This window comes from Colletotrichum orchidophilum, assembly GCF_001831195.1.
Source record: "Colletotrichum orchidophilum strain IMI 309357 chromosome Unknown Scaffold_28.1, whole genome shotgun sequence".
Taxonomy (NCBI): domain Eukaryota; kingdom Fungi; phylum Ascomycota; class Sordariomycetes; order Glomerellales; family Glomerellaceae; genus Colletotrichum; species Colletotrichum orchidophilum.
In genome coordinates, this window is record NW_019172984.1 from 328,326 (window position 1) to 353,849 (window position 25,524).

General features: G+C 54.6%; 7 protein-coding genes across 7 annotated transcripts; 5 read left to right on the plus strand and 2 right to left on the minus strand.

Annotated features, from left to right (window-relative positions):
• Positions 1 to 1,435: 1,435 nt before the first annotated feature.
• Positions 1,436 to 3,578, plus strand: CORC01_04379 (FGGY-family pentulose kinase; the record flags this gene model as incomplete). The annotated part of the gene is made up of 5 exons (XM_022616026.1): positions 1,436 to 1,449; positions 1,547 to 1,577; positions 1,652 to 1,777; positions 1,865 to 2,437; positions 2,520 to 3,578. The coding sequence occupies 5 exons, from the start codon at positions 1,436 to 1,438 to the stop codon at positions 3,576 to 3,578; spliced, it is 1,803 nt and encodes a 600-aa protein (XP_022477541.1).
• Positions 3,579 to 4,472: 894 nt separating this feature from the next.
• Positions 4,473 to 6,881, plus strand: CORC01_04380 (VTC domain-containing protein; the record flags this gene model as incomplete). The annotated part of the gene is made up of 2 exons (XM_022616027.1): positions 4,473 to 6,719; positions 6,789 to 6,881. The coding sequence occupies 2 exons, from the start codon at positions 4,473 to 4,475 to the stop codon at positions 6,879 to 6,881; spliced, it is 2,340 nt and encodes a 779-aa protein (XP_022477542.1).
• A 4,689-nt stretch (positions 6,882 to 11,570) lies between these two features.
• Positions 11,571 to 12,240, minus strand: CORC01_04381 (uncharacterized protein; the record flags this gene model as incomplete). The annotated part of the gene is made up of 2 exons (XM_022616028.1): positions 11,571 to 12,067; positions 12,102 to 12,240. 2 exons carry the CDS (start codon positions 12,238 to 12,240, stop codon positions 11,571 to 11,573), a joined length of 636 nt encoding a protein of 211 aa, XP_022477543.1.
• Positions 12,241 to 13,967: 1,727 nt separating this feature from the next.
• Positions 13,968 to 16,510, plus strand: CORC01_04382 (uncharacterized protein; the record flags this gene model as incomplete). The annotated part of the gene is made up of 5 exons (XM_022616029.1): positions 13,968 to 14,072; positions 14,153 to 15,236; positions 15,288 to 15,469; positions 15,517 to 16,367; positions 16,423 to 16,510. The coding sequence occupies 5 exons, from the start codon at positions 13,968 to 13,970 to the stop codon at positions 16,508 to 16,510; spliced, it is 2,310 nt and encodes a 769-aa protein (XP_022477544.1).
• A 414-nt stretch (positions 16,511 to 16,924) lies between these two features.
• Positions 16,925 to 17,872, minus strand: CORC01_04383 (aldo/keto reductase; the record flags this gene model as incomplete). Its single annotated transcript, XM_022616030.1, has 1 exon — positions 16,925 to 17,872. The coding sequence occupies one exon, from the start codon at positions 17,870 to 17,872 to the stop codon at positions 16,925 to 16,927; it is 948 nt and encodes a 315-aa protein (XP_022477545.1).
• A 1,308-nt stretch (positions 17,873 to 19,180) lies between these two features.
• CORC01_04384 (oxidoreductase) lies at positions 19,181 to 20,436 on the plus strand (the record flags this gene model as incomplete). The annotated part of the gene is made up of 2 exons (XM_022616031.1): positions 19,181 to 19,235; positions 19,304 to 20,436. The coding sequence occupies 2 exons, from the start codon at positions 19,181 to 19,183 to the stop codon at positions 20,434 to 20,436; spliced, it is 1,188 nt and encodes a 395-aa protein (XP_022477546.1).
• A 3,295-nt stretch (positions 20,437 to 23,731) lies between these two features.
• CORC01_04385 (tRNA (Uracil-5-)-methyltransferase TRM9) lies at positions 23,732 to 24,787 on the plus strand (the record flags this gene model as incomplete). Its single annotated transcript, XM_022616032.1, has 1 exon — positions 23,732 to 24,787. One exon carries the CDS (start codon positions 23,732 to 23,734, stop codon positions 24,785 to 24,787), a length of 1,056 nt encoding a protein of 351 aa, XP_022477547.1.
• Between the last annotated feature and the right edge of the window lie 737 nt (positions 24,788 to 25,524).

A 25,524-nucleotide genomic window follows, 5' to 3' on the forward strand; every position in this document is an offset into this window, starting at 1 on the left:
TGGGTTGAGCTGCGATCCCGATCGTCATAGAGTTTAACAGGATACCAAGCCACTGCTGTGCAAGCCCAGGTAAGTAACACTGCAGCTGGAGGCAATTTCTGAGTTTGGTTGCATTTTCTCAGGTCTCGACATCATCAGCAATGAATCAAAACTCGACCACAGGTTTTCCTCTCCTTTTTGCCATCTTGTGGAGAAGATGTCATGGCTAGGGCCTTGGTGTGGTTTCCCACGGGCGCTCAGTCAGTCGCGCAGCCGAGTTAGTCACAGCTTGTCTCTTTGCGTCCCAGGACAAGTGAAAGGAGTGTCAGAACGGTAGGCGATGGACGGTAGACGAGCACACGAGAAGCTGATATTGACGTCCAGGTGGTCCAGAGACTTTGAAGCATGAGGCTTGCAGGCTCCGGAGTCTGGAATCGAATGGTTGGGCTTCTGGAACCTCTGGGCCGACTCCTTCCAGGGGCCTCCCCGGCTTTCCAACACCTTCCCCGAGCATCCCATCACCTTCCTGCATGGTGCATGGTGCTGCCAATCTGCTCCCCCGCCAGCTCTAGGCTGCTGCTTGTGCTTCCCAACATGGACCGAGACTGTCATCAGGTGGCTTGGTCATCTTTTCTCTGCCAGTCTACACTAGCGTACCATACCCCAAAAGGCCATCCTTGCCCCCAGCATGCAAATCCCAAGATTCTAGTGTGCTTGGTGGGCGCGGGGGCATGGTGGTGGTGCGGATGTCGGTTGATGACCTGACGGATTTGCCCCTCCATCCCCTCGGCGTTGCCCCCGGGGACAGCGCTTGGAACTGTAGCTCTTACACAGTGGCACGCGGATCCCAAGCCCGGACATGCTTATGTTTTTCTTCTTCTTTTGCTGAATCTTTTTGCCATCCGAGGGGCCGGTCGACCTTGTCTTGCATCATGTACAGCTCACCTAATGGCAGTCTATACCTTACCGAGCAGGGTAGCTCTTGTACGCACCCGGACTTCACCTCACCTTAAGGTACCTCAACTTACCCCACTTGATGGAGGGGCAAAACCTAAGGGGTCCAGGTCCTCGGCGCAACACAAGCTACCGTACCTTACGGTGGAAGACCACCACCATCAAGCAAGCAGGCAAGCTCCTGTCCCCTCCCTTTCGTCACAGAACAGGACGGGGGAAAAATAGTGTGCGCCGATGATGGAGGTCTGGACTGGACCTTTCTCTGTGTGTACCTCACTTAGCCTTCCTACCCAGTCGTGTTGAGGTGCTCTTTTTAAGAAAGAGCTCCCGTCACCTTATTTTGTTGATCAACAAAGCAGCGTTGCCCAAAAAGCTCTACGCTTTCTCACTCTCTCTCACCTTCTCTGCCTTCCTTTTTTGATTCTGTTACTAACTGCCAAAGAGTTTACACGTTTCTCCCCAGCGTGTGATCAACAGCTTGCTCTCCAAGTAATTTCCGTCAATGTACACTATGGAGTAAGTTTGGCCATTGTTCTACCTACCTGTTTGCGATCGAGCAATTGGGCTGGTCCAAAGCTCCGCGATGTACCCGAGAGCTAACAAATACCTGTAGGGTCCAATCCACCGCGCCTCCCCAACTGCTCGTGAGTCTTGCCAGATTAGAGCTCGACTCCCACGATTTGAGAAGCCAGACCATTGACACGATGTATCTTACCAGGACCACTATATCGGCATCGATGTTGGCACTGGTTCGGCCAGAGCATGCATTATTGACGAGACCGGTGACATCAAGGGTCTTGCCAGCGAGCCCATCAAGCTGTGGCAGCCCGAGACGGGATACTATGTAAGCCTACTTGGAGCTTCTTCTGCTCGTCATGACTTCAGCGGTCGGTCCCTGCACGACACTGAGCTCCGCTAACGTCCCTGTTAGGAACAATCCACATCGGATATCTGGGCATGCATCTGCCATTGCGTGAAGCAAGTCCTCGTCGAATCCAAGGTCGACCCCGAGATTATTAAGGGCATCGGATTCGACGCAACCTGTTCCCTCGCCGTCTTCAGCCACGATACGGACGAGCCCGTCGCCGTGACGGGCCCCGACTTTGACAATGCTGATGGCAACGACCGCAATGTCATCCTTTGGCTGGACCACCGCCCCGACGAGGAGACGGAGAAGATCAACGCCACAAAACACAACCTGCTCAAATACGTTGGCGGCACCATGAGCATCGAGATGGAAATCCCAAAGGTGCTGTGGCTCAAGAACAAGATGCCAAAGGAGCTCTTTGACCGCTGCAAGTTTTACGATCTCGCGGATGCGCTCACCCACATGGCCACCGGCAACGAGACGCGCAGTTTCTGCAGCACCGTCTGCAAGCAGGGCTACGTCCCTGTTGGGGTCGACGGCAGCGTCAAGGGCTGGCAAGAGGACTTTTTGACGACGATTGGGCTTGAGGACCTAGTTAAGGACGACTTCAAGCGTTTGGGTGGTGTCAACGGGGTGGTGAGCCTATTTCATTGAACCGTGCTCCTCTGTTGCTTCAGTATCAAGATGAAAGTGCAATTGACTGACTGACTTATCACAGAACGGAAAATACCAGAGCGCCGGCGAGCTCGTGGGCGGGCTCTGCAAGAAGGCCGCGGCTGAACTCGGCCTCCCCGAGGGCATCGCAGTCGGTGGTGGTGTTATTGACGCATACGCCGGTTGGATTGGTACGGTCGGCGCCAAGGTCGAGCTTCCGCCAGGCCATCTTGAAGCAGACCAGCCCAAGAACGACCTTTCTCAGGCATTCCACCGACTCGCGGCGGTTGCTGGTACGTCGACATGTCACTTAGCCATGTCCAGAGACGCAGTTTTTGTGCCAGGTGTTTGGGGCCCGTACCGAGACGTCTTGCTCCCCGAGTTCTGGATGGCCGAGGGCGGCCAGTCTGCCACCGGCGAACTTCTCCGGCACATTCTCGAAATCCACCCTGCCTTCATCGAAACAAACGCCCTTGCTACGGCCGAGTCGAAGAACATCTATGAGTTTCTGAACTCCCACTTGGAATATATGCGGGAGAAGATCGGTGCCCCGTCGATCTCATATCTGGGTCGCCACTTCTTCCTCTATGGTGACCTGTGGGGTAACAGATCACCCGTCGCAGACCCGAACATGAAGGGTGCCGTGGTTGGCTTGAGCAGTGACAAGACAACGGATAACCTGGCGTTGTGGTACTACGGCACGATGGAATTTATCGCCATGCAGACTCGACAGATCGTTGAAGCGATGAACACGGCCGGACACGAGCTTAACACGATCTTCATGTCCGGCAGTCAGTGCCAGAACCCGCTGCTAATGGACTTGATGGCCACTATTTGCGACATGCCGGTTTTGGTACCAAGGTACACCAATGCAGCCGTCGTACACGGCGCCGCCATGCTGGGTGCCAAAGCGGCGACTGCGAGTGCGGATGGTACGACGGAGAACCTATGGTCTATCATGGACCGCATGAGCAAGCCTGGCAGGCTGGTCAAGCCCGGCACCCTCAAGGGGGAGAAGTTCCTGTTCGATGCCAAGTACAAGGTCTTCCTGGAACAGTGCAAGACGCAGCAAGAGTACAGAAAGCAGGTTGATGCTGCCGTCGACCAGTGGCTGAATAACTGAAGCGTTTAGGGGATTGAACTTGTGGCATGAGACGATTAGACGAAATGGGAGGAGGGGCATTCACCGCCGTGATTAAACGAAACTTGATTTTCACACTGGAGGGATTGTCCCAGGAGTTGTAGGGTTAATGATAATGGCCGTTCTTTCACAAATCAGAGAAAACTGTTTATACAACTATCCACCCTCAGCTTCTCGCTAAGGAGGTAAAGCAGCAAGCTAGCAGCAGCTCTGCGGGTGCGGCTAGGTATTCTCTTGTAGTCCTCGCATAGCTTCGGCAACGTGCGAAGGCGCCCCGCTGGAGGGGTTTCGCAGCTGCAAAGCTGCATCTGTAGCGACCACACGTGCCTCTGACTGCAGCTGTTGATAGGACAATGGCTGCGACGCTACGTAACGGGACTGTGGAACTCTGCGGTGCTGGGACGGGAGAGTGGTGGGGCCGCGCGAGCAACACGGACCAGGCTTCGCCCTCTTGCAGTTGCCAAACCCCATCGTCGTCAACTCTCTCCCGCGCCTTTCCTTGCCATTGTTCCCACTTCTGCGCCTGAACTACTAGGTATAGTAGACGACGGAGACTTCGCTCTACGGAAAGAAGTGGAAAACTACGACCGAAGCAAGGAAGCGAAGGACGAGGGTTCACGTTCGACATCCCCTGTCGTGCCCCAGCCCCATCAATCAGCGTTGCCTCGTTACACCCGAAGCTTGTTTTTTTCTAGTCACGACTTCCCCCTTCGACCAACTCGATCGAGATTTTCTACGGCTAGACTCTCAAGTCCACATCTCTGTCAACCTCGGCCACTCCAGGCATTGTCGATTTTCGACATTTCATACCGAAGCGACTGAAGCGACAGTCCCGCAGATTACAGCGTCGATCCCAACTGAGCACCAGCGGTCGCAATGCGTTTCGGAAAGACGCTGCGGTTGGCCGTGTACGCGCCGTGGAAGGACAAGTATATCGACTACGCAAAACTCAAGTCCCTGCTGCGGGAAGACAAGTACGATGACGAAGACGTCGCGTGGACCGAGGATGACGAGAACCGCTTCTGTGACGAGATCTTCAACGGCCAGCTCGAGAAGGTCGCCCAGTTCCAAGAGAAGACCTTTGGGGCCCTGAAAGTCCGCATCGACGCCGCGTTCGAGAAGCTTAAGGACCTGGCCCCGCCGACCAGTGAAGCGGAAGATGGGGCAGAGAACGACCAGATCAAGAAGCCCGACGCCGCAACGGCGCAGAAACTGAAGGACATTGAGACGGAGCTCGATAAGATCACGACCGAAATCTCGGAGCTGAAGAAGTACAGCAACATCAACTACACTGGTTTCCTCAAGATCGTCAAGAAGCACGACCGCAAGAGGGGCGATAGGTACAAGGTGCGGCCGATGATGCAGCTGAGCCTGGCGAAAAGGCCCTTCAACTCGGAGCAGGGGTACTCGCCCCTACTGAACAAGCTGTCCATCATGTACTATGCCATTCGGCAGCAGTTGGACGAAAGTGCTGGCGATGCTCAGCCACTGGATCTCGAGAGCCAGGGAGAGACGCGACACGGCGAGCGGTACACTGCTCACAAATTCTGGGTTCACCCGGACAACCTGTTGGAGGTGAAGACGTATATTATGAGGCGTCTTCCGGCCCTTGTCTACAGTGAGCAGTCGGCCAAGGAGCTGGACGGAAGCAACGACCCGACTATCACCTCGCTTTACTTTGACAACTCCAAGTTCGATTTGTATGGGAAGAAGGTGGAGCGCAAGGCGGAGGGGTCTTCGTTGCGCGTGCGGTGGTATGGCCAGTTGAGTTCGAAGCCTGAGCTGTTCCTCGAACAGAAGATAGTTGGAGAAAATGGATCTAGCGAGGAGCGGAAGTTCGCCATCAAGGACAAGTACATCAAGCCCTTCATCGACGGCACCTACAAGATGGAGAAGACGGTGCAGAAGATGGAGCGTCAGGGCCAGCAGGCGGAGGAGATTGAGAACTTCAAGAGCACGGTCGACTCCCTCCAGGGCTTCATGCAGGAGAACAAGCTGCAGCCCGTCTTGCGCGCAAATTACGTTCGCACAGCGTTCCAGAAGCCCGCGGACGACCGCGTGCGCATCTCCATCGACACAGAGGTGGCCTTCATTCGCGAGGATACGCTGGATAGGGACAGACCTTGCCGCGACCCGGCAGAGTGGCATCGTCTCGATATCGACGGCCGAAACCTGACGTACCCGTTCAAGGATATTAACCAGAGCGAGGTCTCCCGTTTCCCCTACGCCATCCTGGAGATCAAGCTGAAGGAGGACCCCAACCGCAAGCGCCCTGCGTGGATCACGGACCTGATGGCATCTCACCTGGTGCACCCCACGCCCCGCTTCTCCAAGTTTGTTCACGGCATCGCCTCGCTGTTTGAAGACTTTGTCAACAACCTACCCTTCTGGTTGAGCGACCTGGAGGCCGACATTCGCAAGGACCCGCAGAAGGCTTTCGAGGCTGAGGAACAGCGCAAAGCGCAGAGAGCCGAGGATGAGCAGGCCGTGGGCAGCTTCTTAGGCAATAAAGTGAGCTCGTATAAGATATCCAAGAGCTCGCCGGCAAGCCAGTCGTACCTCGCCAACCGGTTGGCGGCCGAGAGCTCGCGCTCCCAGCCGAGACCCGTCAACGACGAGTCCCAGCAATCGTCGAGCCAGCAAAACGGCGGCGAGAGCTCCAACGGCCAGCAGAGGAGCTACGGCACGCTATCGTCTGTGCTCCCCGGCTTCTCGCTGTCCAAGTACTCGCAGGCGCGGAGGGCGCAGAAGAACCAGCAGCAGCTGCCCGAGGGCGTCGTCGAGCCGACCGAGTGGATCAAGAACTCGGGCGAGCTCAAGATCGAGCCCAAGGTGTGGCTGGCCAACGAGCGCACGTTCCTCAAGTGGCAGCACATCTGCATCCTGCTGGGCGCGCTCGCGATGTCGCTGTACACGGCCGCCGGTGAGAACTTTTTGGCTGAGGTCATGGGTATCGTGTACATCTGCATCGCCGTGTTTGCGGGCGTTTGGGGGTACGGTATGATGCGGCTGCGGAGGAAGATGATTATCGGCCGCAGCGGCAAGGATTTCGATAACCTCGTCGGGCCGTTGATCATCAGCATCGCGTTGATGGCAGCGCTGGTGCTGAACTTTGTATTTGCCGTAAGTACCACCCGCCTTTCCAAGATTCGCGTTGATTTGTAAGTCGAGTAACTAACCTGGAGTTTCTAGTATCGCGCCGCTGTTGAGAGGATGGGAGCGGCCAAGGAGGTGGTTGGCGGTGGTAATGCCACTGGCGAGCCTATTCGACAGGAGCTCATCTAAGGGGTTTGTGAAGTAAGGTGAAAAGCGTTGGTTGATGGAGCACTCGCGAGCTCTCTTCTCTTTGTCAGTTGTCGTGTTTGCGTTTACATGGTTTGGTTGTTGTGCTGCATTTGGATCGGTGCTCGCTTTTTTGGTATTGATACCTGTCGCTCGAAGGTTGAAGAAGCTTCATTGTTGTATGAGATAACCAGGGCGTGATAATCGATATTCTGTGTGTTTCGTACATTCTATGACTTTGGGTACCCACCAGAATGAAGTGAGATAATGTCTCAGGGAAGAGGGACTCTTGTTGTACAGGATGGCTCTACGATTGGAAAGGCTTCCCTTCTATTTCGGTCTCGAGGAAAGATTGGTAAGCATTGCTTGGGGCTATGCTGCCACCTGAAAGTTGCCTTGCCCAATGCCGGCTGGCTGCTTTCAATGGTCAGTCTACTCAGTCAGGTGTCGAAAAGGGATTTCATGTGTAGGAAGGACAATATCGCCGTCCTATTCTGGGCTGTGAGATGTCCCAACGAGGCCTGTAAGGCTCGCAGGAAAGGGGGGTGGGAGGGTGGAATGGTGGTGACCACGCCAATCAAACAAACCCCTTTCTCTAGTCGTGATGAGGTGAGAAAAAAAAAAGGTGGTGCAAATGGGACTGCCCGATCTGAGCAAGCTCTGCAGCCGGAGCTCTCAATTGTGACTTCTTGATCTGTCATTGTGGAAGCCGAGTCTGTTTGCGGGCTCTGGTCTTGCCGGACTAAGCGGCCGACGCACGTAATCGCACCTCAGGCGAATGCGGGCGCTGGTTGCTTCCAACCGGCTGTAGATATTTATTCTGCTGGATTACTCGTTGCACAGAGACGAGAAATGGCGTGTAGGAGGACATTTTAGATGTTCTCGAGGTTGTCTATTGTTGGCTTCCATATATGATTCCACTGCCGTGTGTGAGTGAACTCGTCAAAGCTGGGCAAGGTGTGCGTGTAGACGAGCAGTGTCACTGCTAAGAGTCATCTTGTACATAATAAAATACCCAAGTCGCTTAGAGCGGCGTACTGTTGATGAAGGCTGAAGTAGTCATGAAGGACTTGATTTTAGTTATTACTAGGCATTGAGCTTGAAGCTTAGGGTGGCAAACGAGGCGCTGCTCATCGAGAGAATTTAGTATTCTTTTCTTATAAAACATTTGAGAGAAGTCTCTAACTATGAAATTTCCAGTACGCTTCAGCTCTATGACGGCAAGTAGATGACTGCAGAGACCAGGGGAATAATTCTTAATATTTAAGCTTTTTTTCAATCTTGAGAGCAGCAGAGGAAAATTTAGGGACGAGACTGAGACTTTTATGCCACTAATTGTGAACCAGCCTTGTTTCACGGCTCCTACCTTTTCTAAGTGGTACTCTAAGGCGTATACATACCTATATAACGAATTGTAGAGTAAACGAGAAGCGAGATGCCTCGAAGTATTCTCAAACCAAGGCAACGGATCATGATGATAGTAACGAGCAGTTCCCTTATGTGACGCAAAGGGGTTCAACTCTATGTGCGACGGCACGTTCGAGAGAACGCATTGACCGAACCTCGGTCACGCCAAAGGAAACTGCATCAGCCGTCGGGATCGCTCAGAGCTTCTCATTGACGGAAGACTATAGGAGAGACTGTAGGGTGGGGTATTTGTATGCTCATGTCTAGTTTGGCGAGTGTACTATGACGGCTTAGACCTTATGAACTTCTTCTTTCAAAGAGGCACCTGCTTATCTAACGTTGATCTTGGGGAGGGAGCGATGAAGCGTGATGGACGGACTTTGGACTTTGGACTTTGGACTCTGACGTTCCAGCACCGCAGGAATCGATCATCCGATGATCGAACATCGCAATGGCTAGTCTTCTCATACATATAAAATCAATCAGATAAAGAAGACCTACCGCAATGATTGGACATTATATCAGAGGGCACTTCGTATTCCACTTTTTGGGTTTCATTGCCGGGACGTATATCGAGGTAGCAACTGATCTAACGGAGAACGCGGCGGATGAGGCAGCCTGGCTTACTGGGTTTGACAACACTGAGGTATGAAGTGGGCTACTGAGGTCCGCGGGAAACACTTCGCCTAGAAGTCAACAATAAGTCGGCAAAATCTGCTCCCCGTAGACCTCTTGGTCAGGAGGGAGGTACCATAGCAATCAGGGCGCAAGCCTAGCGAGGGCGACAAGAGCGACCTAGATCGGTAAGAAAGCAGTAACAGACAGTCTGTTGATTTCTTCAATATAATCTTGATTCTATAATAGAGAATGGGAACCCCCCCCCCCCCCCAAAAAAAAGGGAATGAAGGGAAGAAGGAAACTGACCTTTTCCATCACGCCCCCTGACCGGAATCGAACAGCGTGCCCCACAGTTGCCATCGTTTCTATTATATTGGAGTGTTTGTTTTAGAATTGGTGTCACGCTGCAAAACAACATTGGTAGAAGGGGGCCCTGGTCAAGGTAATACTTACGAGCGGGTGTTGGCGACAGGAACGACGCTGGCGTGGGGTATTCACCTCTTCTGAAGTAAGGAGGCCTCTCGCAGGGGCTGCATTGGGATGGAAGCCACTCGCTTGGCCGCGCCTGGCTGGTACTATGCTTTTCTTTCCTAGCTTAGCTTCATCTTGGCTTCAGCCTGTTCACCCCGCGGTATTGTAAATCGAGAATTTGATTTCCCTTGTCTGAGGCCACTAGGAAGCCCACGCAGATGTTGAGATAGTGTTTGGCAGAGTTAGCGAGATTTGGTCTACCCGAAGCTCGGAGACGACATCAAACCTAACTCTTCTGACCCCTCGACATCGGTATTAGCTACCTTCTGTAGCATCACCTCTCGGGACAGATAGGACGAGATGGCTTTTTCCAATTCACACCAGGCATGGAGGGTCACCGATCACAAGAACATCGGAAGATTATCAGGCCTACAGCAATCCAACTCACCACTAGTGTACCCAAGAAATGGAGCACAGAAGAGGAAGTGACTACGATTGAGTCCGAAATAGCTACTGTGTGAATTGCCTATTCGTGAGCCCGAGGCCATTGTGCTTGGTCTACCGCGGTAGGTAGAAGACGAGTAGAGGGGCGCAATAGCACTTAGGAGGCCCTAGGGAGCTGGAATGCATATCAGTATCCGTCATTTGTCTCCTTCTCCCGAAGACTGACATTGTGGCGGGCTGCTCCCGTAGGATCACTGCAGATTCTCTAATCCCGTGTCAATTAGGACCGACAACGCCAACACCGGGAAGCTATGCTTCTCAATGTGTCCATGTCTAGTTCAGAACCTTGGACAAACTTGAGTACTCCTTCTCCATGCGTAACTCGTTGTTTCTCGGTGACTGGCGACGGCAGGGCTGGGGTCCATAGTCTCGATTCTTGCTTCGTACGCTCACTTCCTTCTTAGTCCTAGAAAACGTGTCCGTGAATGGTTACGTCGGGAGTATGAGCCGAAGACAGAAAGGCCATGTGTCCAGCTCACCATGCTTTCATAAAACTCTCATACAGCAAGTACCAGAGCCTCGACTTTGCTACTTCGTAACGCCAGGCTCTTGTTTTGCGCTGCCTCGAGCAAAATTATCAACGCTAACGAGTTTGACTTGCAGACACGAAAGTCATGAACATTGAAAGACACATCACCCCGGCGCTATGTCCTGTCTAGGCGACTGGACAACATCTGGTACGTTAATGATGTTAAAAAATTATTTACGAATAAGACTACGATTTGTGTGCGCAACAGCATTCTACAGCCAGAAAGGTCCTAACGAAACTGGAGGCTTCTGCACTTTGGCTCAAAAGAAGACGCGAAGCCCATGTGATTTAAACAAGTGATGAAGTGAGTCTTTTTTTTTGCTACAATCAGTTTTGATGTTTAGCCCTCGCAACTTCTGGGATGCTTGTAGCCTATGTTGACTGTTGAACTGTGTTATCATGGTCGCTGGTAGTCAAGGGGTGGGTCCGGAGCGGAACAGACTCCCGGAGAGCTTACGGCACGCGGAAAGGTAATTGTCATCGCCAGTAACAATCTGTGAGTTTGAAGAATGGATGCCAGCAAATCACGAATGAGGCATGTCAAGGTAGCTTTCTCATAGTCAAGGTAAGTTCAGGGTCCAAGAGTCTGTCCAGGGCTCAGGTTGACTTTGTAGATAACGTCTGGCTTGGGATTGCGCCAAGAAGGTTGGACTGATCTCTATCCAACACAGTGTTTCGAGATGGGGGCTCCGCGGCTCCGCGGCTATCTTTGTCCTCCATGAGGGCACTGGATTTGTGTATGAGCCGTGGGATGTAGGCAAGGACTGCTCACCAGCCTGCTTTCTCCTCCATCTGACCGGAGCTACTTGGCCGGAGTTTGTGGTCCCGAGGTATTACTATATCGGGGACATGAGAGGATTGAGCAAGATATGCCGCGGCAGGAGAGAGTGTCGAGATGCAGTGGCCATCATGCGGACGAGTATGGGGAGGTCTATACAAGGCCTTTACTATGGAATCAGAAAGACGGCTTCCAGAACGCCAGAGACCCCGGACCCGGCTGTCACACCACCAGGGCGACATATCGAAACACGAGATCCAGCGTTACACCCGGAAGATCCTTCAGAGTGAGGAACATGTCAGGCCACCGATCCGTCGATGAGAACGGCGGGGAGTAACATCGTCGGTTCCCTAGACCATGTCAGACGCAGCGCGCCTAGCAGCCATTACATTAATGTTGGGAAGGCCGCGGGCAGGAAATTGCGACCAGTCGATGACGTAAAAGAGAGTTCTTCGCTATGCTGCAGCAGAGGGCGCAGGTCGGCCACGGCAAGGCGAACAGGGTGGATGCGGAAGTGTCGGACATTGGCTCTGGAGGCGGCAGCGCCGACGTCCGGTGGCCGGCCATCCGAGTCTGCTAGTGGCTGATTTGGAGCTGGGTATCGCAACATAAAGTAAAGGCATTGCAAGAAGAGGTGACTCTGGGCAAACGTTTCGCTCACGAGACGAAGACGGCGGATCCTGAGAACAGTTCCGTTCACAAAGGCCTGGTTCGTTCGAGGCAGGAGCCAGTTCCGGACACAGGGGTGATAGATTGATTGGGCGGCTGGGTAACAGGCATCTCTCGGGGGTCGCGATCTCGATCTGGAGTGGCCCAACGGGCGTCGAACTCTTCTTACGGCATCGGATGGTAGAAGCGGTCGTTGACGTGCATGGACGAGGGCGGTAAAAGATGGGATCGTGGGCTCTAGTGCCGGCGGTGGAGGTGAACAAGTGGGTTTTTATTGGCGGTAATAGTTGGACAAAGCTAGGATTGGGGTTCCTGATCCGGGACCCGGAAAGCGCATTCAGTGTGTTGGACAATATCCTTAGACGGGAGCCGGATATTGGGAACATGCACACCAAAAGAAACCAAAGAAAAAACGAGGCAAACGAGGGACGAAGAAGCTCGGGCAGACGCATGGCCCTGGAGTTGGTGCTAGGCGAGTCAGATTGCGTGGAGAGAGCGGGATGACATACGACGTGGCAGGTTTGGATTTCTTGCCCGCCGGCAAGGAAGACTGGGTTGTTCCCTTCCTCGACGTCAAACGTACAGGCTCATTCGCTGTTGCGTCGTCGGGCATCTGCGGCGGCTTGGCCTATCACGACGAACCTTGTTTGCCGTTGTGCGGTTGACTTTTCCCACAGCCACCTGATCTTGGTTCAAAGGAACATGAAGGGACTGACTGACTGAATGGCGTGGCTCACTAAGAACCCAGCAACAGCATGTGGACCGTTGACGTTCCTCTGCTCCCGCGTCTACCTAATACGAAGCTAAGCTTTTTGTGACACTTGCCTGCCTTGATCCTAGTTTTACCATGAGCAAAATGCCACTTACAAGAGCATACCATACGTCCTTGCCACACGCGGGAGTGAGGTGAGGGTGAGGAACAGAACAGGAAGAAACCTGACCTTACCTGACCGGGCTTGCAGACCCGTGTCCGGCCAGTGACGGACATCTCCCCCACCGCGGTACCTTCTCTTAAGGCGACAGAATGTATACTACCTAGGCGTGCTAGGCAACTACCCAGTAGGTAGGCCACGGAATGGAAATGTGAAGCAAGGAACCAGCGACCTGCAGGAGATGAAAACCAGCGAGACATGTCGGCAGCAACTGGAGCAGCTGCAGCCCTGCAATTGGAAAAGAAAAGAAAGAAAAATTCAATGGCATTAATGGCATTGGCCATTGGAACTAAAAACGCGGCAACTGTCGTGTCCTGGTGTCCATCACTGCTCCGTTGCATCACTCAGTGTACTGCCTCGTCCAGTCACTTCCTCCCGTCCCGAGTGTACGCTGCCCGCTCGCTCGCGCTCTCTCTCTCACTCACCACTTTGCCGCACTCACTCACCACGCACCACACTCACCACTCATTCACTCTCTCCCTCACTTCCCCCGAAACCCAAAAACCCAAAGAGACCCGCCGCCGCCCGGACTCACTCCGTCATCTCATGCTCCCGCGACACGTGAACCACAACCTCGACCTGCAGGGAGCGCCGCGACTGGACAACCACCACCCTTTTGCTCCCAACTTTGACTTGCCCGACAATTGTGGTTTGCGGGCGGACCGCTGGGAAAGACGACCGTAAGCAACGACCACGGGGTATAACGGCTGCATTTGCAGAGCGCTGCGCCCACCTCGACTTATTGCGGCACCTCGACTTGAGATGCTTCGCTGATCTCTTTCGGATCGCTCACAGACATTCACCACACAGACCTTGGGCCAAACCTCCGACGAAGACGACCTGTTCCTACGGATACCGATCCTCGATAAACCGCCGCGTTTTCGAGAAAGCATGCCTCAATCGCCGCCCTAATCGCCCAAAAAATCATATATCGCTAAATCACCAACATCTCTACGCCTGCATGGCATTGAGCCGATGCTGACCACTTCAAGCTGTCTGCGACAGGCGCATTCCTCGTGACGGGCATGGTGCGCAGCCACGCAGACTGACGAATTCACTTGCGCCCATTCCCGCCCGGGCCTCAATTCACCTAACAAACATTGTTTGTTTATCACATTGCAATTGCCCTCGAGTGCATAACACGACCTCGAGGTTACTCACACCTAATTTGTTAATAAGACATGGCCGAAGTCAAAGAGGAGAGAGACCGAGAGGGCCGCAGTGAGAAGAAGAGCTTCTGGGGCAGCATTTTCCGCAACAGGAGCCTGGCAAAGAAAGGGAGACTGGTTCGACGACCCAAATATTGCGCTGTGACGGACACGCGCGCGCTTCATCAGGACCTTTGTTTTACTGACAATGATTGCAGGAAAATCCGGAATCGCGCAGGGCGAGCGATGGGGATGTCGTCCCGCGGAGACGCAAGTCATTACCAAACATGCACAAGGCCTCGAGAACAGTCGAGTCTCCCAACGGCCACCCAAGCGTCCACCCAGATCACCCTCGCTCGCGCAGACGACCTAAAAGGCCAGATCCTGCAAGAGCCAAAGGAAAGGGTCGCGCGCATCCCAATGGCATTATTGTCGAGCAGGGACCACTAACAGAGTGGCCGCCCTCCGGCATGTCAAGCCAAGAGGAGCTCACCCTCGGCCATGCCATGGAACTCGTCTCGCGCGGCGCCCCCGCCCACAAAGGCCATAAGCGTCCCGTACCTCACGCATCCGATCATTACTATGCCCTCTACACCACGTCCGCAGGAAACGATGCTGAGGAGACGGATATCGTCAATTTGCACGACCACATGACCCAACTCATGACTCTCCGTATGCAGGGTGGCGGTTCAGCGATATATCCATGGGAGTCTTTGGAACAGCCGAGCTTTGCATTCTTTTATGGTCAACAACCTGGCACCATCACCTTGAACCAGTGGGCTTGTATGGCCAGTATCAAGCCTCCGACAATCGGTTTGAGAGACTCGGGCGCCACGGCTCGAGAGGTCGGTTTGGATCGTATCTTTGAGCGTCTCAAGGAGCTGGAAACGGGTTTGGAAGACGATGACGAAGAATGGATGTACAAAAGCTTATATCGCCGCTTCCTCCGCGACCCCGACAAGATGATGAGCCCACACAAAGGACTCGACAAGCAGATTACCGATCTGATCATGGTCTTGTCCCGTCCGGACTGGATCGACTTCACCGATCCCAAGAATCAAGTCGTCACTCGCTTCATCTTCGACCCGAGCCACGGAAGTCAGCAGCAGTACATCAAGTTTTGCCACCAGCTCGTGCTCAGCATGGAACTAGATCTACGGATTAATTCGCGGCTGCACGGGGAATGGGCCAAGGAGAAGCTACTGCCTCAACTACCTCCCACCATCCAGTGGGATCTTGCCCTTGCCAGACGCTGGCGAGAACACGTGAGGGTTGAGGGGTATGGAAAGTCGGTGGAAGACAGTAAGCTGCCTAGCAATGCCCTTCTCTTAATCCATATCTAACTTGCGACAGTCAATTTGCGCTTCAGGCTGAAGAAACGCCAAATCAAGATGTTACGGCGCTTTGCGCAGATGATGAAATGGCCCAACTTAGGCCATACTCTTGATAAGTTGAAACAGAGGGATGTGGACGCGACCCTAGACATTATCAGTTCCGACGCATTGGCTTTCTTCAGCGGTCTCGTGCTCCCCGGTGTAAGTTCCACCTACGGCTGAGATGAATCTCGCACACCTGCTAACAGACAAAGTCAACTTTTCCGTTCCTCATCATGAACACCCTCGTCGACATTGATCCCGACAGGGCTACCGACTCCCTGGCCATGATGACGCACCTCCATCCTCACTGTGGGTTTCAATATAGGAATAGTTACACCTACTGGACTGCTGCTTCGATCGTCGGAAAAGTACTTGCCCCGACATGTCGATCTCTAGCAGGCTGGGTCGGGCCAGCCCGTCCGACCGCCGATCTTGGCCGATCGCAAATTGCCCGTGTACGATCACGGCGTCCTCGACAGCGCATGACCCCCGAAGACGTACAGTCAATGAGCGAAAGGTCTGACCCCCTCGGCCCCCCGGCAGAGGTATTCCCGGTCAAGGAATACAAGCTCGTGGCCCCCGATGCGGACGACATTGTTGATACCGTCCGTATCGAGCTGCTCAGCTTCGAGGCTGTCCCAGACCGTTTCCAGGAACCTCCACCAGCACCGCGGGTATTCGATGCAACCATACAATTCGCAGTGGATGGAGTGTCGTGGCCTATGCGCCTAACGTATGATGTGTCCTTCATTTCAGCTTGGCCTTGTTCGGGTGGCCCGCATCCGCTATTCTTCGACTACGTCTTCCAGGCTGTTAAGGCGGATGAGATCATGAACATCAAGGACTGGGGTGGGCTGTATGGGCAATCACCAAGTGCACGCAGTTCCAGGACAAGTTCTACAGCAGGTCCACACACAGTAAGCAGCCAAGATCAAGTCGATGAGGAGCAGGTGTTGGTGGTGGAGGCATTTGGAGTGAGGGACAACGAGGTCCTGGCACGAGCCTGGTGTTCACATTGGGGGCTGAGTGCCGTGATTGCTGATATTCGCAAGACTTGGTGAGTTCTTTCAAGGCCCATTTGATGCTGACGAACCTCTGCTAATATTGAGAAGCATGGCTTGTGCTATTCGTGAGGCATACGCAGCAACTTTGACAGTGGTGGTTCTGGTGGACGACCAGGAATACAACACGGACGACTAATGACATTGCATGGGCAAAGGTTTCCTTACATAATTGTGAGATTGATAGGATACGGGGATGGGGTCGCAGATGACAACACGATGGCCTTCTCGGCTCGTGCTTTTCTTTATTGGGATTTAAGATACCACAGCGAGTCTTGTTTCTGCGAGGATGGTTTCCTGAACTAGGTGGAGGGCTGGCCAAAGCATCAAGGGGAAGGAGACAGCGGTGTCTTTGCATGGGAGCTATTTTAAGGCTCTGAAAAGAGAGATTGCAGAGGATCGAGGAAATACCCAGGAAAGACTGCATTCTTGGGCGTTTTATGGCAGTGTGCGGAGACGACAGGCTTCTCCACCTGAATAGAATTACTTACTACTGGATATTTCTCACAAGGTTAATTTTTTTTTTAATTTTGCGTCTCCAGCCTCCTATTATTCAGAGTGCCTCAGGATCACCAAGCACTGCTTTGAAAGCCGCCAAACTCTCCTGCCACACCGTGCCGCCATCACCATCTGCCCAAGCAGTCACCTTTTCCACACCCTCGAGGTCCTCCTTCATCCTGACCTCGTTCGTAGTCCCATCTAGCACACTCACACCCCTCAACCCCAGCACCAGTCCGTAAAACGCAATCTCGTTACTCACCCGCGCCCCCCTGGCGACCTGCCCGACGAACGGACTCCTCACCAGGCGCGGGTTCGCCGTCAGGGTCCAAAAGGACTGGAAATTAATGCCCCTTTCGCGGCAGAAGACGCGGACGGGGGTGTTGAACCCTTCCTCCGGGTTCAGCCGGTTCTGCACGACGACGGGCTTCACGCGGGCGTCCTTGTCGCAGAGGTCCCGGAGCTCGGCGAGGTCGACATTGGAGATGCCGAGGGTGCGGATACGGGTGGGCACGTAGGTTTCTAGGGCGCGCCAGGCGAGGAGGGTGTCCTCGTAGGATGGGTAGGGGGCGTGTAGGAGAACGCAGTCCAGGTAGAATTCCTCGTCGTCGTCGGCGGCGTTGTTGCTATCGCTGGCGGGCGACGGCGAGGGCGATGGCGCGAACAAGTTGCTCCCGACGGCGAGGTTCTTCAACGACGAGGCGATGGACTTGTGCACCTGCTCCGGGATGGGCAGGTTCGAAGGCGAAGGGGAGAATTTAGTCTGGATGTAGAGCCCGGCGCGGGTGATGCCGTGTGCCGGCGGCATTCCCGCTGCCGACGTCTGAGACAGAAACGTGCGGAGACCATCGCCGACGCCTTCTTCCGAGTAGTGGTGGGACGCGGCGGTGTCGACGGCGCGGAAGCCGGCGGCGAGGGCGGAGGCGACTAGGGGGGCCGTTTGGGATTTCTTCCAGGCTGTGCCATAGATTAGGCGGGGAATTGGGGCGGTAGTGTGTGGCATTTTTTTTTGTCTCCTTTGAGGCTGTAAGCGGTGATATAATACCTACGAGGCGGGAGTATGGGTGAGGGCCAGAAGTTGCAAAGAGGTGAGTGGGAATGATGGGATTAAACTCAGTGTCACAAGTCTGCGGAATACGGACGTTGTTTGGAGGAGATGTGGCGACAGATGTTTGTCACAGGATGTCTACACATTTGTTCAGTGAGGGTCCAAAGCGGCATGCATTTTCACCGACGGCGAAACATCGATGGCCTTCCGCATAAGACCCCGAGGCTTACAAAGTTGACTTCTTTGCACACTCTGAATAGCTTCACATTGTTAACAAGCTGCGGCTCCATTTCCGATGAAATGGTAGCCGTTCAAGGAGATGTACTCTAGGGGCTTAATCCATTGGGTCAGGTAGGTAGCTAAGGTAAGGAGAGGTCAGGTACCTCTTTAGGACCTTGAGCTAAGGTACGGATACCTCAGCTTCGTCTATGACGTCTTATCGTTGATAAGGGAAGGAGGCCCCCGCCGCGGGGTAACAAGACGAGCCCCGCCATCTGCCCTTCACCTCTCGAATCTCGAAGGAAGTCTCCAAGTATCGGAGTAAACGACCCATTTTGTCACCAAATCCCACCCTCAGTTTACCCGGGAGCACCTACCTTGGAGGAGGGGCAAGGGGCGGGAGGACGGAATGGAATGCATATCGCGTCGACGATCCGTCTTGAGTGTGGCGGCTTCTGCTTACGCCGGCACCACCACCCATGGTTCAAAATTCTTGACGAGCTTTCAATTCACGACTGTAGACCCCTACGAATTACCTGGCGGCTGATCGAGCTTGACGTTGTTCAAGACAGAGGGTCGCCTGTGTTGAGAAGCGTGAATCGGGTAGGCTTCCATAGCAGGCAGTATGTCGTAGTCCAAGTCATGGTGTGGTGTTGTCGCTGTGGTTGCGATTTGCATCGACAATTCGTCGCAAGTTGGATTTAGCTCAGTGGCTCCTTCATGTTTGACAATGGTCCTCGGCCCTCCCTTTTTGCTACCTACATTCTCGTACCCCGCAGCAACTGCCTCCGAGGATTAGCTGGAGTGGAGGGTCCGCCCCGCGTGTTGGGATGGTTGCGCGGGATAGAAAAGGGGAAGGACAACCGCGCCGATTCGCACTTCGTTGACCCGTCTGCTCTCTCTCTCTTTCCCCTTCCTCAGTCTCGATTTTGATTATATACCCAGGCATCGGACCTCTTGCTGGAATTCTGCCACGTCCGAAAAAATAAAAAACCTCTCAAGCCACCCAATCCATACCGTAATCAATTGCATCAACATTCAAACATGGCGCCACACACTGTCAACTGGGGCATCATGGCCACAGGCTGGATTGCCGAGAGTATGCTTCCACCGATAGAACCGAGCTCCTCCAACTCCAAGCAATCACTGATAATGCCGTCTTTCCAGCCTTCTGCAAGGATCTTCTGACCAACCCGGCCTCGCGCGAGGTGACCGACGTCACCCACCGCATCGCCGCCGTCTCATCCTCTCGCGACGCCGAAAAGGCCCGCGCCTTTGTCAAGAAGATTGACGCCCCCGCTGACACAATCGTCTACGGCTCCTATACCGAGCTCGTCCGCGACCCGGCCGTCGACATCATCTACGTCGCCACACCGCACTCCCACCACTTCCAGAACGCCATGCTCGCCCTTGACGCCGGCAAGAGCGTCCTCTGCGAAAAGGCCCTGACCGTCACTGCCGAGCAGACCCGCGTCCTCGTCGAGACCGCCCGCGCCAAGAAGCTCTTCTTCATGGAGGCTGTCTGGACCCGCTACTTTCCCCTCAGTATCAAGATCCGCGAGCTCATCTCCTCGGGCGCCATCGGCAAGGTCTACCGCGCTACCTCTGACCTGTCCTTCAACAGCAACGCCGACGACGGCTCCGGCAAGCTGTCATTCCCCGACGCCCACCGCATGGTCAACCCCGAGCTCGCGGGCGGCGCCCTCCTCGATCTGGGCATCTACTCACTGACCTGGCTCTTCCAGACGCTGTACCACCTGCAGCCTGAGGCCGAGGCCGACAAGGAGAGCCCCGAGGTTCTGGCCTCTGTGCAAAAGTACCCCGTCACGGGCGCCGATGAGTCCACAACCATGATCCTCAACTTCCCCAAGCACCAGATGACGGGCATCGCCACCACCTCGCTGCGCGTCGACACGGCGCCCGACGGCCAAAAGGGCGAGACGGCGCCCGCGATCCGAATCCAAGGCTCCAAAGGTGAGATCCAGGTCGCTCACCCGGCCTACAGGCCGACATCTTACAAGGTCGTCAAGAAGGGCGTCGATGAGGTCGAGGTCGTCAACTGCCCCATTCCCAAGGACGAGGCGCGCAACTGGGGCCATGGTATGTTCTGGGAGGCCGACGAGTGCGCGCGCTGCTTGCGCGACGGAAAGACGGAGAGCGCCACGTTGCCGCTGTCGGAGTCTCTCGTCATCATGGAGACGATGGACAGCGTCATCAAGCAGGGCGGCATTCAGTACCCTGAGCTCATCACCACCCACAAATTTGATCCTAAGAGCCCCTTAAACCTGGGAAACGCTTGAGATTATTTGCATCGACAGAAGGCGTGGTGATGTGTAAGTTCGGTTGTAGATAACAAAAGAGTCTTGGATTCAGGGCGAGGCCCCGCTTTCGGGAGGCCCGAGACTGTGGGACCGTCGCCCCGGCCCGGGGCGGGACAGAGCCGTGGGTGAAGTCTGGTACATTTTAGCGTTTTTGCGGACCGCAACCGTCGTTTGCAATGTCTTTTGATTTTAGCTCGTGAAATCGAGGTGCCTTTGCGTGGCAGAAATCTGGGGGCAGAAACAAATGTTTCATTGTTGTAATACTGGCTTTAGTCACTCACACCCTGCCACACGCATTCCTTCTTTGCCTCCCTGGTTCAAAGTGAACCACCAACGGTCAAAAGCCACGCGGGGACGAACATGTCTCTGGCTAGCAGAAAGTGTTGAAGTTACCTCGATCGCCATGTTTTGCCAGACACGAGGGCGATTGTCCTCGTGCCACAAGCATCTACAATCCCACACGTGGCCACGTTGAAAGTCAGGGTTCCTTTTATTTTTTATTTTTTTACGTCATTTTCCCTTGGGGCAAAAGACGTAGCTCCCTGCCACAGACTGGCATGCCAAAAACAAGTAATAATCAATGTATCCGTACGAAGCAAACCTGCACGCAGCATAATACATTTAGAATGACCCCTTTCCTCAGAACCCTTGAACATCTTTCCCTGCGGATCGGAGATTAAATTTACGGACCCAGGGCCTAGGGGCGGCAAAGCGATCAGCGGGTTTACCTTGCACCACCTGAATCTGACATCACCAAGATCAAAAAAGGGGTTGATGGTTCCAATGGGAAGAAGTTCGTATGTAAGATTGCTATGTACGGGTATCCGTAGAGTCAGTAAAATATGTAGTGTCCCAAAGCACGCAAAGACCCGTAACTCACAATATTGGGCAAACTTTTGGCGGTATCCCCCGCGTCCTTTTCTCCAGCCTCTCTCTCATTTGCCAAAGGGTTCTCAATCATGCTTACTCCTCCAGGATGTAGACTCAAAGAGTCATGTAACTGAAAAAAAAATGAACGAGCACACAAGTACGGATACGGGACAGGTATTCGTGTCGAGTTCCCCTCGCAGGCAGTTCGAACCGAAAGGGGAAAAGGGCTCGCGGATCCCTGACGACAATCGCGCAAGAAATCTATTCAAGGATGATTCTCCATCCGTTCGTACCGAGTTTTCGGAAATTCCAAATTTTGCGCGTTTGGAGCCCCGGTCAGGAATGTGACGGTCTCTGATTTCTCTTGTCTCGCCTTTCCTCCCTCCTTGGGAATTTGTTTCCTCCTTTGCCGAGAGGGGGTGGGGTTTTTGCTAGTTCTACTCAGTACACTCCCCTTGCCTCGTTCTCCCACCTCTCATCTCCCTTAACACTATATCATAACCCATCCCCAAACTTCGAAGCGAAACCGAGGCAGGGTCTGAGAGGAGCAAACACCATGGATTGAACATTGTCGGTTCGCACGTACGGATGCAACCACGATCATCAACGCAAGATGAACGACAGGACCTGGTTTCAGGGGCCTTCCCGCCCGTTTCGAACGCTTTGCCTTGGGCTCCCAACCTCGACGATGCAGCGAATGGCACTCGAAGTAGACCGAAGCGGGACAAGGCCCCCCCCGAACCCTCCATCTCAATCCCGGGATAGATCCCCATTCGAGTCCAGCGCTAATGCCGTGCCGCGCCGCAGGTAGCCGAGACGTTCCTGAGGGAAAGGAACTGGGGACCCACTCGCTGCATGCCTACACAATCACTTGATCCCGATCCTTCTCAATTTTCTCGACGGGAGGTTACCTGAGGTAGACACAGACTGCAAATTGGCAGCACAGCTCTTGAATGTCGAACTCTCCGTAGGGGTTCCTATGATGGACGCGTCCAAATATAATCAACGCCCTTTGGTATTGTGATGTGTGATTCGTCCCCGTCGTCGTTGGAAGTTCACGCGGTTGTACCCTTGAGCCGCATGACAGGATCCACTATCCGTCCTTCTGCGGCCTGTTCGGCGGCCGCGGCCGTAGCGGTGGCCATGGAATCATCCCACTTGATGAGGCTGCAGTGCCTGCATTCATAGTTGGGGAGGGCCGTTACAATTTGTCCTCCGGGTGACTCGTCGGCTCAGCTGCCCCAAAAGAGTGGAGAGGGCCGGTCAGATCAGTACGGCGCCGGCTCGTGGGCCCCAACCCGGAGCTAACGACTAGGCATACGGATACACCGAGGCGGAACGGCCCCCCCGCCACCCTCTTTGCCGAAAGACACCTCCACCGTTGAATTCCACCCCGCGCACCACCGGAAAAAAACCCAAAGCCAAAGCCAAAAAAAAAAAAAAAAAACCCCTCCCCCCCCCCCCCCCCCCCCCCACACCCAACACCCCCCCCCCCCCCCCCCCCCCACCCCCCACCCCCCCCCCACCCCCCCCCCCCCCGAAAAAACCCCAAGCCAAAGCCAAAAAAAAAAAAAAAAAACGCCGCACACCGAGTCGAGGAGATTAGTGGGGATACATCGACGCCACACACCAAGTGCAAATGCTCAGACAATTATTCCTCCCCGCTCTTCTCACAACTCGTCATCCTCCCGTCGGTGGCTTCTACATATTTTCCCCAACGTCTCTTTGTTATTTCGCCTCTTGCGTTCTGCAGCCACACCCACCCCCTTCGCTTGCAGACGCTTCAATATCGACCTGCAGAGCACGAGCCTCTTTAGATCATTGTCGCTTTTCGTCCGCCGTCCTCATCTTCAACTTGCTTCCCTGCGCCTGCATGGGATAAAGGTGGAGCGCTCTCTGGAGACTTTTGGTACCTAATCTCCCATCGGCAAAATACCTAGTAGTGGACACACACACACACGAGCGCGCACATCACAAGCCGCAACCGCAACGGGAAACACACAGACAAAGGGGCGTCTTGGCACGAACGCAAGTTTTCGCCGCGCTTCAACGGGCGCTATCTTTTAACTCGCCTCCAAACTTTAACGGGACCGTACTCCGTAGACCAGGGCCCTAGTTACCGACTTTTCTCTCTTCTTCTCTCCCACATCCCCCCCCCCCTTGCACTCTCTTTCCCCTTGGGACCCCTGATCGACGGGAACTCTTCCTCTCTATAGACTATAGATCAAACAAGGGACAGAAGAGCCGTCATTGCAAGCTTGCTAGATTACCAGGGTTCCGAGTTCCAAGAAAGGAAATTAGCTGGTCTGCCCTCGAGTGTGAGAGTCGCAAATTTCATCCACGTTCCCAACGCGCCACACCCTCCCATCCCCCCCCTTTTTTTTCCCCTGCGGCAGCATCAACCATGAGCGTCTCATCCGGCCCCCAAACCGGGCCCGGCCATCCGGCCGTGCCCGTCACCGATCCCCGTTCGCCGGACCCTCCTTCCGCTCTCAGCGACCAAGACAGCGCCGCCGCCGCCGCCGCACAGGGAGAGGACGGCGACAACGACGACGACGCGGCCGCGGCCTACGAGTCCCGCCACGTCCACACCGTCTACGAGGCCATCGCCCCGCACTTCTCCTCAACCCGCTACAAGCCCTGGCCCCTCGTCGCCGCCTTCCTGCTGTCCCTCCCTCCCGGATCCGTAGGCCTCGACGCCGGTTGCGGCAACGGGAAATACATTGGCGTCAACCCGTCCCTCTTCATCGTCGCCTCGGACCGGAGCGCGAACCTGGTCTCGCTGGCGCGCAGCTACCAGCCGCCGCACTTTGATGCCGCCGCCAGTGCGAGCTCCAAGAAGAAGAACAAGAACAGCAGCGACAAGAACAGTAAGAAAGCCACAGACGCCTCGGCCTCGGAACCTCCCGCGCCCGTGGCACCAGCACCAGCACCAGCACCAGCACCGCCAAAGAACCAAGTCCTCGTCGCAGACTCCCTATCTCTCCCCTACCGCAACTCCGCCTTCGACTTTGCCATCTCCATCGCCGTCATCCACCACATGTCCACCCGCGAACGCCGCCGCGCCGCCGTCGCCGCCCTCCTCTCTGCCGTCCGGCCCGGCAGCGGCAAGGTCCTCATCATGGTCTGGGCCCTGGAGCAAGGCAACAGCCGACGCGGGTGGGACGCCGGCGCCGCGCAGGACCAGCTCGTGTCGTGGGTCACAAAGGGCAAGAAGGAGAAGAAGCCCGAGCAAGGGGCGCAGGATCAAGAGCAAGCGCAAACGCAAATGCAAGCGCAAGCGCAAGCCGCCGGACCTGCCGAACCTGCCGAATCCGTCAGGGACGAGACGTTCCAGAGGTATTACCACCTCTACCGCGAGGGGGAGCTCGAAGAGGACGTTGTGCATGTCGGGGGTAGGGTGCTTGAGAGCGGCTACGAGAGGGATAACTGGTGGGCCATCTTCTGTCGGGACTCATGAGGCGGAATTTGGACGGACGGGTTAAGGAACGCAAAACCAAGACACTGAAGAAAAACAAAATCAAGGCTCGTGAAGACATGCCTGCCAGCGGGGGCAATGGGGGGGTAAAGCAAAAAGGCGATCTAGAGACCTTGAAATTCTATCATGACCGTAATCCATCTCTTCGTCAAGTGACGTGTTTCGTTTAGTCTACGTCGCTCCCACTACATTCGGTCTCTCCCTTTTCCCCCCACCCCGCCCTCTTTCACATTCCTGTCCGGGACAATACATACAGATGAAACTAACATGCTCTTAACACATACTCCTTCGGACCACTCTTGGAAACACCTTGACCTCCAGTAACCACCGTGATTTTTTTTGGCCATGAAATAATTCCTTTCCGATGCCCCCCGTCCCTCCCCACCCACCTGCCGGGTACCGTGAAAACCCAACGGCAAAAGATTTGTTTCTATTCTCCCTCTTCGCAGCACAACGCACACCGCGCCGGCAGCTGGGAAATGAAGACCAGGCGCACGTGGAAGTTTGAAGGGGAGAAAAGAAAAGCGTTAGAAGATGGGAAAAAAGTAAAATGACACGAAGAAGACGTGGCCATAAGCAGGCCGTTGCCAGCAGGAGGGAAGCTTGTCAGAGCGATAGCGTCAACCTCGAGCGGTAACGATGTTGTGTGTGTATGAGAAGTTAAAAAAAAATGAGACAAAATCTTGCTCCAGTCCCGATGCAACATGCTGTTCCCGTGT